The sequence below is a fragment of the Heterocephalus glaber genome, unplaced genomic scaffold (genome assembly GCF_053883595.1).
Source record: "Heterocephalus glaber isolate CG9 unplaced genomic scaffold, H.glaber_assembly_v1.0 deba00001720, whole genome shotgun sequence".
Lineage (NCBI taxonomy): Eukaryota > Metazoa > Chordata > Mammalia > Rodentia > Bathyergidae > Heterocephalus > Heterocephalus glaber.
In genome coordinates, this window is record NW_028258433.1 from 1,975,367 (window position 1) to 1,989,838 (window position 14,472).

The following is a 14,472-nucleotide window of genomic DNA, read 5'->3' on the forward strand; positions in this document are numbered from 1 at the left end:
CTTCAACTCACTTTCCATTTTAAAGGTAGTAAAGAATTTCCATACAATACTATGTCTATTTGCCACTCAATTTCCCAGGTATGTACGTGTCCACAATGAGCATCAACCATGGGAAATATTCTTACTAAAGAAAAAAATACATGGTTGAACTCTGTAATTTCAGAATAAAAGATACTTTTAACAGTAGAAAATCATATCCCTCATCTTATTCTGTGAATATATACATCCTCTTTTTTTTCTATCTCCTACAATTATGTTTTCACTTATTGTTCATTTTCATTCAGAATATTTGTTAAAATATTTTTCAAAAGTTTTCAAACTCTAGAATATTTTTACAGAGGATTCACTTTACTATTTTTATACCTGTGTGTGTGTGTGTGTATGTGTGTGTGTGTTTACCATACATCTGAGGTTATCAGCATTGTAGTATGACCTTCAACATATAAAGACCACTTAGGTTTTCAATCTTCTTTTATCTCTTCCACATCAAAACCTGAAAATCCAACAAAACTCATAATCATCAGCAAAGTCATGGGCTTCAAGTGAGTAAATTACAAGGAAACAGTCTTGCCTTGTCATCTCTCCCTCTTGTTCTATAATCCTTGTCCCTACTTGTGGAAGGTTTTTCATTCTTCGATATTGGATGTGCTCGGCCTACAGGTCCCCGCGCTCCTATTCCTGCCATTTCTTTCCTTAGAGGTCTTACTTCTCGATTGGGACGCCTGACTTGAGGTGGAGCTCTGACAAAAAATAAAATTAAATTAAAATTAATCAAAGACAAAAGTATTTCAGTACCAGCTTAGTCAATAAAACAAATCAAGAAGTGCAAAATCTCCTATTTCCACCTTTTGCCAAGTGATGGCCATAACTATTAGGTTGGTTTTTAAATTCTTTTATCTAAAGTACATTTGTTGACACAATTACTAAATACACATATAGGATACATTAGCAGCAATTATTTTGTCAAAATTTAGTCACCAATAGAGGGCAATACAGACTACCCTCATGTCATAATGGAAAGTCAATACCCCTTATTCATTACCATCCTAATCCAAGAAAAAACAGGTAACTTCTTAAAAAGCACTAAAAGCTTAGAAAAAGGACAAGAATTTAAATACAATTATTTGCATAGTTTTCTAATTTATTTTTTATAATCAAGATGATTTTCTTGGCTCAACATTTATCAAATTACAAATGGCAAAGATTAACAATGTAATCTTCTTGACAACACAGTTAATTTATGTGTAAAAATATTATTCATGTTTTGAGGGTGTTAAAAATAAGACTCATCCAAAATACATAGGCCTCCCAATGTAATTAAGAACTTTGATAAATATAAAAAGTTTATGCATCTGGAGATCTTTTTTGCTCCACATAAAACATGTCTTCTTCAAACCAAGATGCATTATGTAAAGGTACAATTCCCAATGAGAAATGTAATTGTGTTATATACCTACAATGTACCAATAAAAGAATTTAATAAAGTGAAAAAAAAACTGAAAACATGTCTTCTTCAAACAGTGAAGTTTGAATATTTGTCAAAACATAATTCAAAGGCTGGGGATTTAGCTCAGCGGTTCTGCCACCTGCCTTGCAAGTGCAACAGACCCAAGTTCAATCCCAGGTACCCAAAAAATCTCCACAATTTAGTTGTCTCTTTGGGTTTTAGGTGAGGGGCTTTTTATCACTTTGTTGTTCTTACTTGAACTGTCTCTTCTGCACTCTTACCCTTTCTCTCTTGATGGCTGTCCTTATACTTGCAGTATGTCAGATCCCTTATGCACATTGCCTTTTCACCCCTTTATGGTATCTATTATCCCTTTCCCAGCCACATGCCTTTAACCCATTTATGCCTAGTATTCCATTTTTGGAACACCACAATCAATGAAACATAATAAAAATTTTTCTCTTCAAATTCTTGCTCCTTCAATTTTCCTATGTAACATATATGAATTTCTTGCAAAAAAGAAAGCTGCAACCTTTGGCATAAATGAGTTAATTCACCTAACTCATCAGAATTTAACTCCTAGTAACAAAAAGGTGACATAGTTCATAACTCAATGAATCCACCAAGATAGGAAAATGAAAGAAAAGTCATAGAGGTTGTGACTTTGGAACAAAAATGGTGAAGGAAGGAAGGAAGGAAAGAAGAGAGAGAAAGAAAGAAAGGGAAGGAGGGAAGGAGGGAAGGAAAGAAAGAGAGAGGGAAAGAGGGAGAGAGGGAGAGAGAGAAAGAAAGAAAATTGCAAGTACAATATGGCATATTCAGATTACTGGAATCAGACTACTACCTGAAACCACTAAAGTTAAGAATGGCTAGGAAAAGCTGTACCCTATTAAGTAACCATACACTAACATCTTAATCCTTGGAGTTGTTAAACTTATTGAACAACCTTTAATAAGTATACATCCTCTACTGTGCAGCCCTAGGAAAGATAAAAATAAATAAGCAATCTTGTGGAAGAAATCCACAGGAAAGGAACTACAGATTAGTGTATAATAAAATGGCTAAAAGCACTTTGAATTTTTAAAAATTACTGCATTATTGGATGTAAGGGATTATTAGTCTTTTAAGTATGTCAATAATATAAAAAGGTGATGAGATTGGCAAAGAATAAAAATCTTATAAATTTCTCTATTTCTAGTATTTCAACGCAACCATTATTTTTTTAAACTGAAGTTTTTTCTGTTTTAATAAGAGGTGGAAAGTAGTGAGTGCAACTTTACTTTTGCATGTGTTTGTGTATGCACAAGCACATACATAAATTTCTTTCCTCAATTTGATTCATGATTATGGCCAAAGACAAAAATGAGACTAACAATATTTTTCACCCAGAATATACATCAAGTTTGTCCTTTTGTTAGCAGCTGTGCCTGCTATTTAAACAACCTAACATTGTTTGTGGTCCTGCTTTTTGGACTACATAGCCAGCCTGAAGCCTATACTCACAACATCAAGCCCAGCCCTTACACTACACGCCAGATTGTTCTGCAGCTGCTAGGCTTACCCATTAGGCCTCATTGCTTATGGGTGCATTGCAGCCCTGCCTCCTCAGCTTGTGCTGTCCTCACCTGAGCTTGTTATTTAAAAGTCACTTAGGAGCCCTGCTGCAGTCCATTTTGCACACACTTCCAGCTCAGTAAAGTTGTGTTGTAGAATTATTTTGAAGCTGGTACATAAGCTGCCTTCCAAGTGTTTGGGCTGCTGACCTTGTCCTGCCACTCAATACTCTGATGGGCTCATAAATGGTCTGAATGCAACTGCTCAAGAAACCAGATGTGCCATTTGTGTCAAGTCCTAACCCTCACAGGACGTGTCCCTGTACTTTGTAAGTCTTCAGTTCCATCTCACTGCAGTTTGATATTACATCTGTAACAGACTCTGTCAACTTCCCAAAGGACATCCTTGATTCTGTTGTGTACTTCTTTGTCCATTAGCGCATCATTGCACAATGTCATGCTTCACTTTAAGGACTCAAGTGATAGCTTCCAGGTTGTGTAAACAATAAAGCTCTCAGGGCTTCTTTTGCAAGTCTCTCTTTAAAAAGAGACTTGAATATAGTTACACAGCATCACTGACCTATGCTCTAATGGTCACAAAGACTAACACTGTACTAGCTTACAGTATTTCAAATAGAGAGAATAAATTATTAGATCTGCATGAAAAGACAAGAATGCCTACACTGGCTCAGTCCTATTTAAGATTTCCCTATAGGAATGAGAATACATCTTACTCTATTACATGAAAATAAGCCTCACTTCCTCTGAAATCCAGTATTTCCTCTTCCTAAACTATATTAAATATCAGTGTTATATGTAGATGTAGATGTTCTTACCAGCATTGCTTCTAATGAACACCTGAAAACCATCCAAACAGTTCATTATCAGAACACATAAATTAGTACACATTCATATAATGGAATACAAAACACAACTGAACATCAATTACAGCTATATGCAATAAAGACAGATGAATCTCAGGATCATAATGTTGAGTGAAAAAAAAAGTCTGAAGCATGAAGACTAAGCAATATAAAATGTTATATGTAGCCAAAAATGTACAGTGAGGTAAAAGAAAGACAAGTTTAAGGTAGTGCTTCTCTCTCTGAAGCTGAGGGAAAATAACAGAATTTAAAGAAACAGATATGGCAGATATCAAGGTAATACAGTAAAATTCTTAAACACCATAGAAAGTATGTAATTTCATATTGTTCTGTGATTCTTTACATTTTAAATAATTGTAATTATTTTTTCTCCTCAGGAAGTTAATAGAATTGTAAATATGAACTATACTATAACAATAAGTATCTGAGCCCCTAAAAAATAAAAAAATAGGATTGTTAAAAGTTTTGGCATGTTCTAGCAATGAGGACTCAGAGTACACATCCTAAACTGAACCTACTAGAGCTGGAAAATCTACATAAAAGATTGAGCAACAGAAATATGGTTATCTGTGTTGTGGAACTCACTTTTCCATGATTCTAGGAAGTCAAAGAAAAAGAGCTCTCTTCTGACCTCTTAATTTCATGTCAAGAAACAGCATCTACTGTACTGTTACAACCCTCTCCCATAGATACAAAGGCTCCTTTCCACATCTCCTTCTTTCTGAATATTTTAAATTATTTGTTTTTATCTATTTGTCTATACATTGTTAGAATTCAGGTATTAGAGCAATTTGGAACAAGGTAGTATTTCTGTCCAAAGATGTTACTTCAGATTACTTAGTTAACTTCTAGAAAAGAAAGATAATCTTACTTTGTTACATTAATCTGTAGAACTATACCATTAAATAAGCAGGAAAATACTTCTCTCCATAGCTAACAAAAAGAAACATAAATTCCAATAGTTCATACTGATATTTTCACTCTAAAGACTTAAGAGTTAATGTCTGAGACTTCTAAATCTAAGATAAATTATTTGGTGAAAAATGAGCAGGCAGAAAACAAATTTTAAATCTATAATTTGAAATGAAACATTAATGATTATAAATTTTAATGTCTAACCCATGTGTAAATACCGAATAGTTTCTTTAGTGTGAGAAACTGAAAGTGTAAATAAGGACTAAATGGTATAATAGATAATGTGAAATAGGTGTGTGTATGTGTGGGGTTTTTTTGGTACCAGGGATAGAATTCGGGACCTTGCGGTTGCAAGGCAGGCGCTGGAACCCCTGAGCTAAATCCCCGGCCCAATAATGTGAAATAGGAAGAAAAGGGCCAAAGGGGAAGGGGAAGTGGGAGGGGTAGGGGAAAGGAAAGAAGGAAATGGAATTGATATGAGAAAATGAAAAAATGGAAACAAAGTCTTTGTAAATAGGGAGGGATGGAGGGGTTGAAGGGAGGGCAGGGGAAGGGGGAAAAAATAAAAACCAAGATGGATCATGTAAAGGTGCAAATTTTCAATGATGAATGTCATTATATTGTATACCTAAAATGTACCAATAAAATAAAATTTAAAAAAATAAATTTTAATGTCTACTCATCAAATATGCTATTTTTTCTTTCTTTTCTTTTCTCTTTTTTTGGGGGGTGGGGAGTACCGGGGATCAAACTCAGGACCTTACCTTTGCGAGGCTGGTGCAGCACCACTGAGTTAAATCCCTGGCCCTTATACTCTTTTTTCAAATAAATTGAGTAACTAAAAAGAATGGCACCTATACATATATGGTTGTCATAAAAATATGGCAAATACTATTCCTACTTTTACAATTAAAAAAAAAGGGACCTCACCTGCTGCACAAGCTCAAGGACCCGAGTTCGATTCCCGGTACCAAAAAAAAAAAAAAAAGTGACCTAGAGTTAGCAGTAGGTTTAGAATCCTAAAACACTGGTCCCTTTTTCCTCCAAGGCCTCCTAATTACTGATCACATGAGCTTATCACTTAAGATCTACAAGCTTCACATTCTTCTTCTATAAGCAAAGTTTGAGAAAGAAAAGGTTCTACAACTGGACAGCATTCCAGAATGAAGATGATTCACAATGTCCCCAACTTTATAAAATTTTTAAAGCTTATTTTTCATTGAGGTACCTACATGCAATAAAATGCAGATATATTAAGTATGCAAAAAGTATGTGGTGTATCATGTAAATACCATCAAAACAAAGAACATTTCCCAATATCCCAGAAAACTGGTTCATATTCCCTCTTAATCAATATCAGCCCCTTAAGGCAACAACTATTCTGACCTCGACATCACAAATTAGTTTTGCTTGCTGTTCAGTGTCATATAAATGGAATCCTACAGTACATACCTATGTCAGGTTTCCTTCAGTATTACCTGTAAAATTCCACCAGTGTTGCTACAAATAGCATTTTAACTTGCTGTGTAGTACTATCTGAGTGTATATTTAAATTTACTGCTGTGCCAGTTAATCCTAATTGTCACCATGACTAGACTAAGAGATTTGTAGAGAGGTGTGTGAATCATCGTGACACTACACTCATTTAGTGGATTAACCCACTGATATTCAATCCTATATGGGCTACGTACTAGGAGGCAGGGCCCAGTTAGGGGAGATGAGTCACTGGAAAGGCATATCTCTTGCTGGCATTCTTGTCCTGTGCTCTGGTTTCCAGCTGCCATGAGTGAACAGCTTTGATCTCCCATGTCATTCCCATGTCATTCTGTGTACAGCCAGCCTCCGGACTGAAAGCTCTGAAGCTGTGAGCCAAAATTAACACATTCGCACCAACTTGAATCACCAGTAGTACATGCACGACTGTCCCTCTGAGTACCTTGTACTACCCAATGGGACTGTCCCGTGTTGCCCAATGGGACAGTCATACATGTACCACTAGTGATTCAGAGTCACCCAGTAGTGAGACATACAAATTATGGCCCCATCATGAATGTGTGAAACATTCTTCCCTTAAGTTCTGGGTATCATGTATTATGTCCCAGGAAAAGGAAAGGTGACCAATGGGACAGTCACACATGTACCACTGGTGGTTCAAGCTGGTGGGAACGTGTTAACTTTCGCTTACAGCTTCAGAGGTTTCAGTTCAGAGGCTGGCTCCACACAGAAGGGCATGGGAGCAGCATGGGACAGCAATACAACTGCAGCTTATCTGTTCTATTGTTGATGGGTATTTAGGTTGTTTCCAGTCCAGGCTTATTATTGAAGCTGCTGGGGGACAGGGAATTTAGCTCAGCAGTTTCACTGCCTGCTGCGCAAGCGCAAGGACCAGAGTTCGACCCCCGGTACCAAAAAAAAAACTGCTGGGAACGTGACCATTATAGTCATATAATGAAGCACTCCTTTCTTTGGGGCTTATTCTCAGAAGTGGAGGTGCTGAGTCATATCGTATATGAAAGATTAACTTAAACAGATACAGTCAAAACAGATTTCCCAAGCACTAATGTCATTTTACACCTACATTAACAACCATCTCAGAGTACCAGTTGTTCCATCCTGCCCATGCTGGTAGGGAGGCAGCACTGTCTAACTGTGTGGTTTTATTTTGCCTTTCCTGAATGACTACTCATGTTGAGCGTGTTTTCATACACTTAGGGCCATATGACTACCTTACAGTCCCTGTTCCAGTCTTTTGCCCATGTTTTAAAAATCAGATTATTTTATTGATTTATTGAATGTCGGATACATGTATTGCAAATATCTTCTCTCAGTTGGCCTTTTTACTCTTAATGGTATCTCTTAAAGAAGACAAGGTCATAATTTTATATAAAAGTTTAACTTATCAATCTTATCTTTAATGCTTTAGTGTCTAGATTTTTTAAATCTTGGCCTGCCCGAAGATCATGATTGTATCTTTCCATGTTTTCTTCTAGAAGTTTTATTTTATTACATTCTATATTTTAGGTATAGATCTATGCAAATTCATTTTTCTGTATGGTATAATACGGGGGAAGGTATATCAAGATTTTGCCCCCAAAAATGAATATTTCAATTAATCCGGAAGGATATACTGACAAGAACCACCTTTGCCTACTGAACTGCAGTGATGCTTTCTTCCACAAATCAAGTGACTTCAGTGAATTTAATCTTTAGTGTAAGTTTCAGGTCTAAAAAGCACTTTGTAACTTTTGTTTGTTATCAAAGTATTTATAAGCAAATATTTAAGCAAGAATCTGATTAAAATATTAATTCTTTTCAACAGACATGAACTCTTACTAAATGCAAGGCATTGTGCTATGTAACATAATAGGCTGTATTAGATTAACTCTTTCTTCATTAAGCAAATCAATTAACATTCACAAATATATTGAGTACCACAGGCAATGCTGATAGGAGTTTTTGGTATCCTCCTCAAGGCTATATTTCGTACACAGAATGCTCTTAGGAGGCTTAATTTGATTTTTGAGATATTCAACTTATTAAAAGTAAAAATACAAAAAGTCAATTCTTCCTTAAATCTTGTAGCTTCCACTACAAATTTTTTCTATGTTCAAAACTAACAGATTTTAGAAATCACTTTCAAAAATCTTTTAAATGATATTCCATTCACAAACTTTGTTAATAAAATGCCAACAAAATTTTTTACTACTTTTATAAATTTAATATAACTTATTTTCTTCTTAGTTCTTCCATGGTCTTACTTAATAAATATTAATTTACATATAAAGATACTTATAAATCTTGTAATAAAATAAACTTACATTAAGGTAATTTAACATCTCTGAATGGTCCAATAAAGTATTAACATAAATATTTATGTAAAAAAATCACAAATCTAAATATTCCACAATACATTTAATGTGGAATTGCATGCACAGCACCCTTATCAGCCGTATTTTTTTAATATTCTAGGTATGTAAAAGTAATAAACATGCAAATATATGTATATTCCTTGACAAAAAATATTACTACTAATCTTATTAGTTTTGATTCTCTGTTTATGCTTAATTTTAAATCTTCCTAGAGTTGGGGGACACTTTTAGCCACTTCAGAAAACACTATCCAAGTTAACAAAGATAACAGTTAACCAGAAACTGCAGCTTGTATGAGTCTTGGAGCTGCAGCCATACTTCTCACATCAAATATGATACAATCCCATTTAAAATGATTGGTGTGCCTTCTTAGCATTCTGATGTTTTCCATAATCACTTACTTCAGCTGGGACATTGAGTAGATTCTTGTCAAGTCATTCTAATGGGTTATATTAAATTATATGTAAAGTTGCTAACAAGTCTTTCACTGGGGAGCAAGGTGGGTAACATTAATTCTTTAGTCTAATTGTAGAATTCCACACCACTCCCAGGCAGGTTAATTACTAGATTGTATTTTGCTTTTCTTTGGCCTAAAGTTAGGCCACTGTCTTTTCCACTTAATTTTGAAAAACCTAGGTTATTGAATCTATTTTTGTCTAACTATAAAGATTTTAAAACTAGACAATGGTATTCTGGCAGATTATAGAACTACACAGCCTTTACAAACAATAATATCAAACTGAATTTTAGATATCTCACAGGTCTTTGTCAGCTTAGTCAACTCCTACAATCATTCTACTAATTTTTTAAACCAGGGCATATGACATAGTCTCAGCATTCACTAATACAGCTGAAAACACATATATATTTTAGAATTATACTGGACATCCCTTTCTGTCCACACATAAATCCTACAACCAAATCCTTGCTGACAAAAATTCTCAACTATAAACAAAAATCATCAAAAACAATAAACTACAGGATAAGACTCTAAAGAACTTATGGTATTAGAATTACAAAAATAATATATAGTGACAATAAAAATAATTTCCCACAATAAAACATGTAGGAATCTTGGATAAAATGTTAACAAATGTCTTTTTTTGTACAAAACTGATCTTACCAGAATGAAAAAGATATATCTATCTAACACACTGAAAAAGGAGAAGGAGATAGGAGAGGACATAGAAGGATAAGAGGAAAAGGAGAGAAGGAAGGAGGAGGAGAAGGAAGAGGGACTTTAAGCACCTGAGCTGATGACATAGCACTTTTTTTTTGGAGTTTTGAGTCTCAGTCATCTGGAGGCTTAACATTTAATGATCACATGCATACTGAGACCTGACTGGAGCCCTAGACCCATACAAGTCATAGAAATTGAACTGAGAGTACAGAATAAAGCCAGAGCATTCATAGGGCAATAACCTCAATTAAAATGGAGAATTTAAAACAGAAGAAATAAGCACATTTGTCAGTCTGGCTCTGTGATTTATGAGTGAGGTCAAAGTTTTGCCCTAGAAATAGCAGACAAGGGGCTGTCCTTATATAATTTGGGACTCAATTTTATACTACTTAAGCAAAGAAGTTTCCTACAAATGATCCTGGGTAGATAATATCTTTAGAGTACTTGGATGATTGGCCTGGGATTTAGCTCAGTGACACCATGCCTGCCTTGCAAATGCAAATTCCTGAGTTAGATCCCCTACAGGGTGGGGTGGGAGCACAAAAAAGATAGAGTACTTAGATGAAGCAAACACAGATGCTGTCAGGAGTGACAACCTTCTCTAAACAAACCACATACTGGAATGACTGATGAAAACTTTGCTGAAGAGACATTCTCAACTCTACCACAAAGAAGAGTCATTAGAAAGCAAAGCAGAAAGCAAGGTAAGATTCCTAAATGTCGGTTACAGACTACAAAACTTGTTTAAAATGATTCAAAGTATTAAAAAATTTTATACATAAGGATAAGTCTTAAGTATAAATAAAAACAAATCCACACTTAAGATAATTCACAGTAAAATTGTTTAATGTCAAAGACAAAAAAAATCTTAAAAACTGTAAGAAAAGTTACCTATAAGCAAAAAAAAAATCAGACTGATAATGTAAACCAAAGGTAAAATAATATTGATACTGTTACTAATGCCATGTTCAAAACATAAAGAAAAAATAAGAACCAACCTAAATTCTATATTACCATTCAGGAGTGACAGGAAAATAGAAATATTTGAGACAGAAACTGATAGTTTACCACTAATAGAGACCTTCACTGTAAGAACTATTAAATATACTTAAGCAAAGATGAAACTGTATTTTCAAGGATTCAGTCCCAGTGCTACAATGACTGGGGATCCAGAATATCAAGTACGTAAGGAAAAAAGGGCTGTGAAAGGTAAGAGATGCACACTCAACAGTATACAGCAGTTTGCCAAAGGGACAAAAAGGGGAAATAAGTGGCTAAGGGAAGCAAGGCAAAGATTTTTTTTCAGTAAAAATGCAAAGTAAAACATGTTGTGGCTCCATTCTGACTTACCACTATCTTGTTCCCACTCCTTAGTTTATCTCTAATGAATTACAATTTCTATCTTTCAGTTGCCTTTTCTGTAACATAAAAACATACAAATACCACAGTTTTAAGCATTCATTGTATATATACTTAGAATTCCAAAACACAAATTTCAAATGAGTGACTACTGCGTTCTATTAATAATATAAATGCTTCCTAAAGAAAACCTGTGTAAAAGGAAGAAATTTTAAAATAAAATTTTAAAGCCAAATTTTATGTTCTCCCACCTTCTGGATACTTCACATCAGAATTTAGATCCTGAAAAACACCAGCTCCTTCTGTCTTCACTGTCAGATGGTCATGCTTGCTTTTTCTTTCCTCAATGAAATAGTCACAACAGAACCACCAGAAGCTGTCACCTCTGTGGTCAACTTTTCTTCACCCACACCCTGTAACTTACCTCATTGGTGTCCTGTGACTGAGCCAGCAGTCCACAAGGTCCAGCAGCAGTGCATATCCATCTCCTCTTGTCTCCTTAAGAACATTGCTTCTGCAATTATGTATCTCACCTATTCATCATCAATGTTTCATTTTCTTTCTTTTTTTTTGAGGTACCGGGGATCCAACTCAGGACCTTGCACTTGTGAAGCAGGTGCCGGCATCACTGAGCTAAATCCCTGGCCCAATGTTTCATTTTCTACCACAGCCCTCCCATCAGCATATAAATATCCTGTTACTCCTCTCCTCCCTAAAACAACAAACCGTGACTTCTTGTCTTTCCCACTACCATTCGTCTACTTCCCTTTTCTGCTAGACTTGTATATACTCATTGTCTTCAGTTCCTCTCTTCCCATTCTCTAAATCCACTCCATAACCATTTCACCAAAACCAGGCACCAAAGTCACAAGTGAACTCATGCTGCTAAATCCAATCCAATCCTCTGGCCTTAACCAAATCTAAACTAATGCAGTATTTGATAAAGTAACTTAGGATTTAAATGTTTCTTCTTTAAAAAACAAACCAAAAAAAAAAACAAAAAAAAAATGATCATAACAGTACCTAATGTACAAAATTGTTGTAAAGATCAAGAGATAAATCACATAAAGAGTATCTGGGTCACAGTTAAGAACTCGATAAATATTAGTTAGTATTGTGGTTAGTCAACCCTGTTACTTATAATCTACTCATAGTCTAAAAATAAGAGTCTATCCATATTCCAAAACCATAATTTTGAAGATAGCATGACTCCAGAATGTTACGAACATAGATGTGATTTCAACCCGCTAATAGTATTAGGCAAATAACCTATTCCCCATCATATAAAGAATGACTTCAAAATTCCTGACTCATCCTTGGTTGTTGTCAATTTCTAAATAACTACCACCAATTCCAATCACTCTCAAAGTGCCAGTTCTTATTCCTAATTCCTCTTCAAAAGGTTGGTATAGGGGTATTTAATTATCTGCTCCAATTTTTCTCTCATTTTATGTATCTCATTAATCATCAAACCTACTCCATTCCACTTCAGTAATGAAAAAGGATTCATTTCTGTTTCTACATCCCACCATTATGTCCTGCCAGGGCAGGACCTGCCAATGTAGTTGGCACATAACAAGTGCCAGTATCCTAGCTCAAGATACTCTCTTGATATTCTCTAGAATGCTTAGATTATCTTCTCTTATTGGTTTCATGTGGCCAAGATCTTTATTATCACAATAGTGTATACAGAGCTAAAAATTATGTCTACTATCCAATGCACATTTATAAAATATATGTTGGATAGATCATTGATATAGTGATTTTCTTCCTAAGATATCAAAGCAATTTTATAAAACAATCTCATTATGATACATACTTTTCAGGGGTGAAAATGAGTTCACAGAAAAGTGAACTTGAAAGACGACTCAACAGTAGGGGAACTGATCCAAAAACTTAACTCTCTAACCTTCTAATATCAGGAAAATAACTGAATCTGGAGTACTTGTATGGATGAGATGGTAGTTTACTCTCAGTATTTGAGTTAGACCTTAATCACTGTAAATTTGGCTTTTAAATGATACCAGTTACTTAATATATTTGAGTAACCAAAGAGACATATGGCAATAACTTTAATACCAGTCAAAAAGAATTTTCTCTTTGCTGAAATTTCTTATAACAAACTTGATAAAAATCAATCTTCCAATAACTTGTACACAGGAATACATTAATACATTATACCATTTTTCCTAGGTCTTGATGACGTAACATTAGAAAGCCTATCAGTGTTTTATGCTACCTATACAGAATAAGCCAAATGATTAATTTCAGGCTTGTATATACTATTCTTATTCCCACTTTTCCCAAAGGATGTTATTTTTTAAAATCTACCACATGGGAAAGTAAACTGGCACAGAAATTATGGAAAACTCTATGGAGGTTCCTCAAAAAACTGAAAACAGTGGCCAGGGATTTAGCTCAGTGGTTACGTCTCCTGTCTTGAAAGAGCAAGGTCCCAAGTTCGATCCCTGGTACAAAAAAAATACAAACCATGAAAATAGAACTACAATATGATCCAGCAATCTCACTTCCAAGTATAGATCCAAAAAAATAAAATTAGTATAGTGAAGAGAAATCTGCACTCTAGTGTTAATTTCAGTATTACTGACACTATCCAAGACATAGAAACAACCTAAACACCATCAACAGACAAATGAATAAAGAAAATGTGTATATAAACATATAATGGAATATTATTCAGCCCTTAAACAGCAGGGAATCCTGCCATCTGTAATAACATGAGTTAATCTGGAGGATACTATGCTAAGTGAAATAAATAAACTGTAGAAAGACAAATACCGCATAATCTTACATGAAGAATCTAAAATAAACTCATAGAAACAGAGAATACAATAGTGGTTACCAGGGACTGAAGGGAAAGGGAAATAGGGTATCTTAGTCCATTTTGTGCTGCTATGACAGAATATCTGATATTGGGTAACTGATCAAGAATAGAGATTTATTTCTCACAGTTCTGGAGGCTGGGACGTCTAAAATTAAGGGGCCCATCTGACCAAGGCCTTCATGCTGCATCAGCCCATGACAGAAGGGGAAGAGCATGTGAGACAGCAGAGGAGGCCAACCTGCTTTTACAAACGCAGTTGTACAATAATTAGCACCAATTGATTCATGAAGACCAAGCATTACGAACATATCACATCATAAAGATCCCATCTCTCAATCTGGCTGCACTGGAGATTAAGTTTCCAACATATGAGCTTTAGGGGAGACACTTAAACCAGAGCAGGAGGTGATACTGGTCACG

At 35.0% G+C, this 14,472-nt stretch overlaps 1 protein-coding gene across 4 annotated transcripts in view; it reads right to left on the reverse strand.

Annotated features, from left to right (window-relative positions):
* Positions 1–14,472, reverse strand: part of Katnal1 (katanin catalytic subunit A1 like 1) — a 130,515-nt gene that overhangs the window by 67,944 nt on the left and 48,099 nt on the right. For all 4 annotated transcript variants that reach the window (XM_004854786.4, XM_004854785.4, XM_004854788.4 and 1 more), the window contains exon 4: positions 572–740. In XM_004854786.4, coding sequence (XP_004854843.1) covers positions 572–740 — 169 coding nt within the window. The remainder of the gene's footprint in view (positions 1–571; positions 741–14,472) is intronic.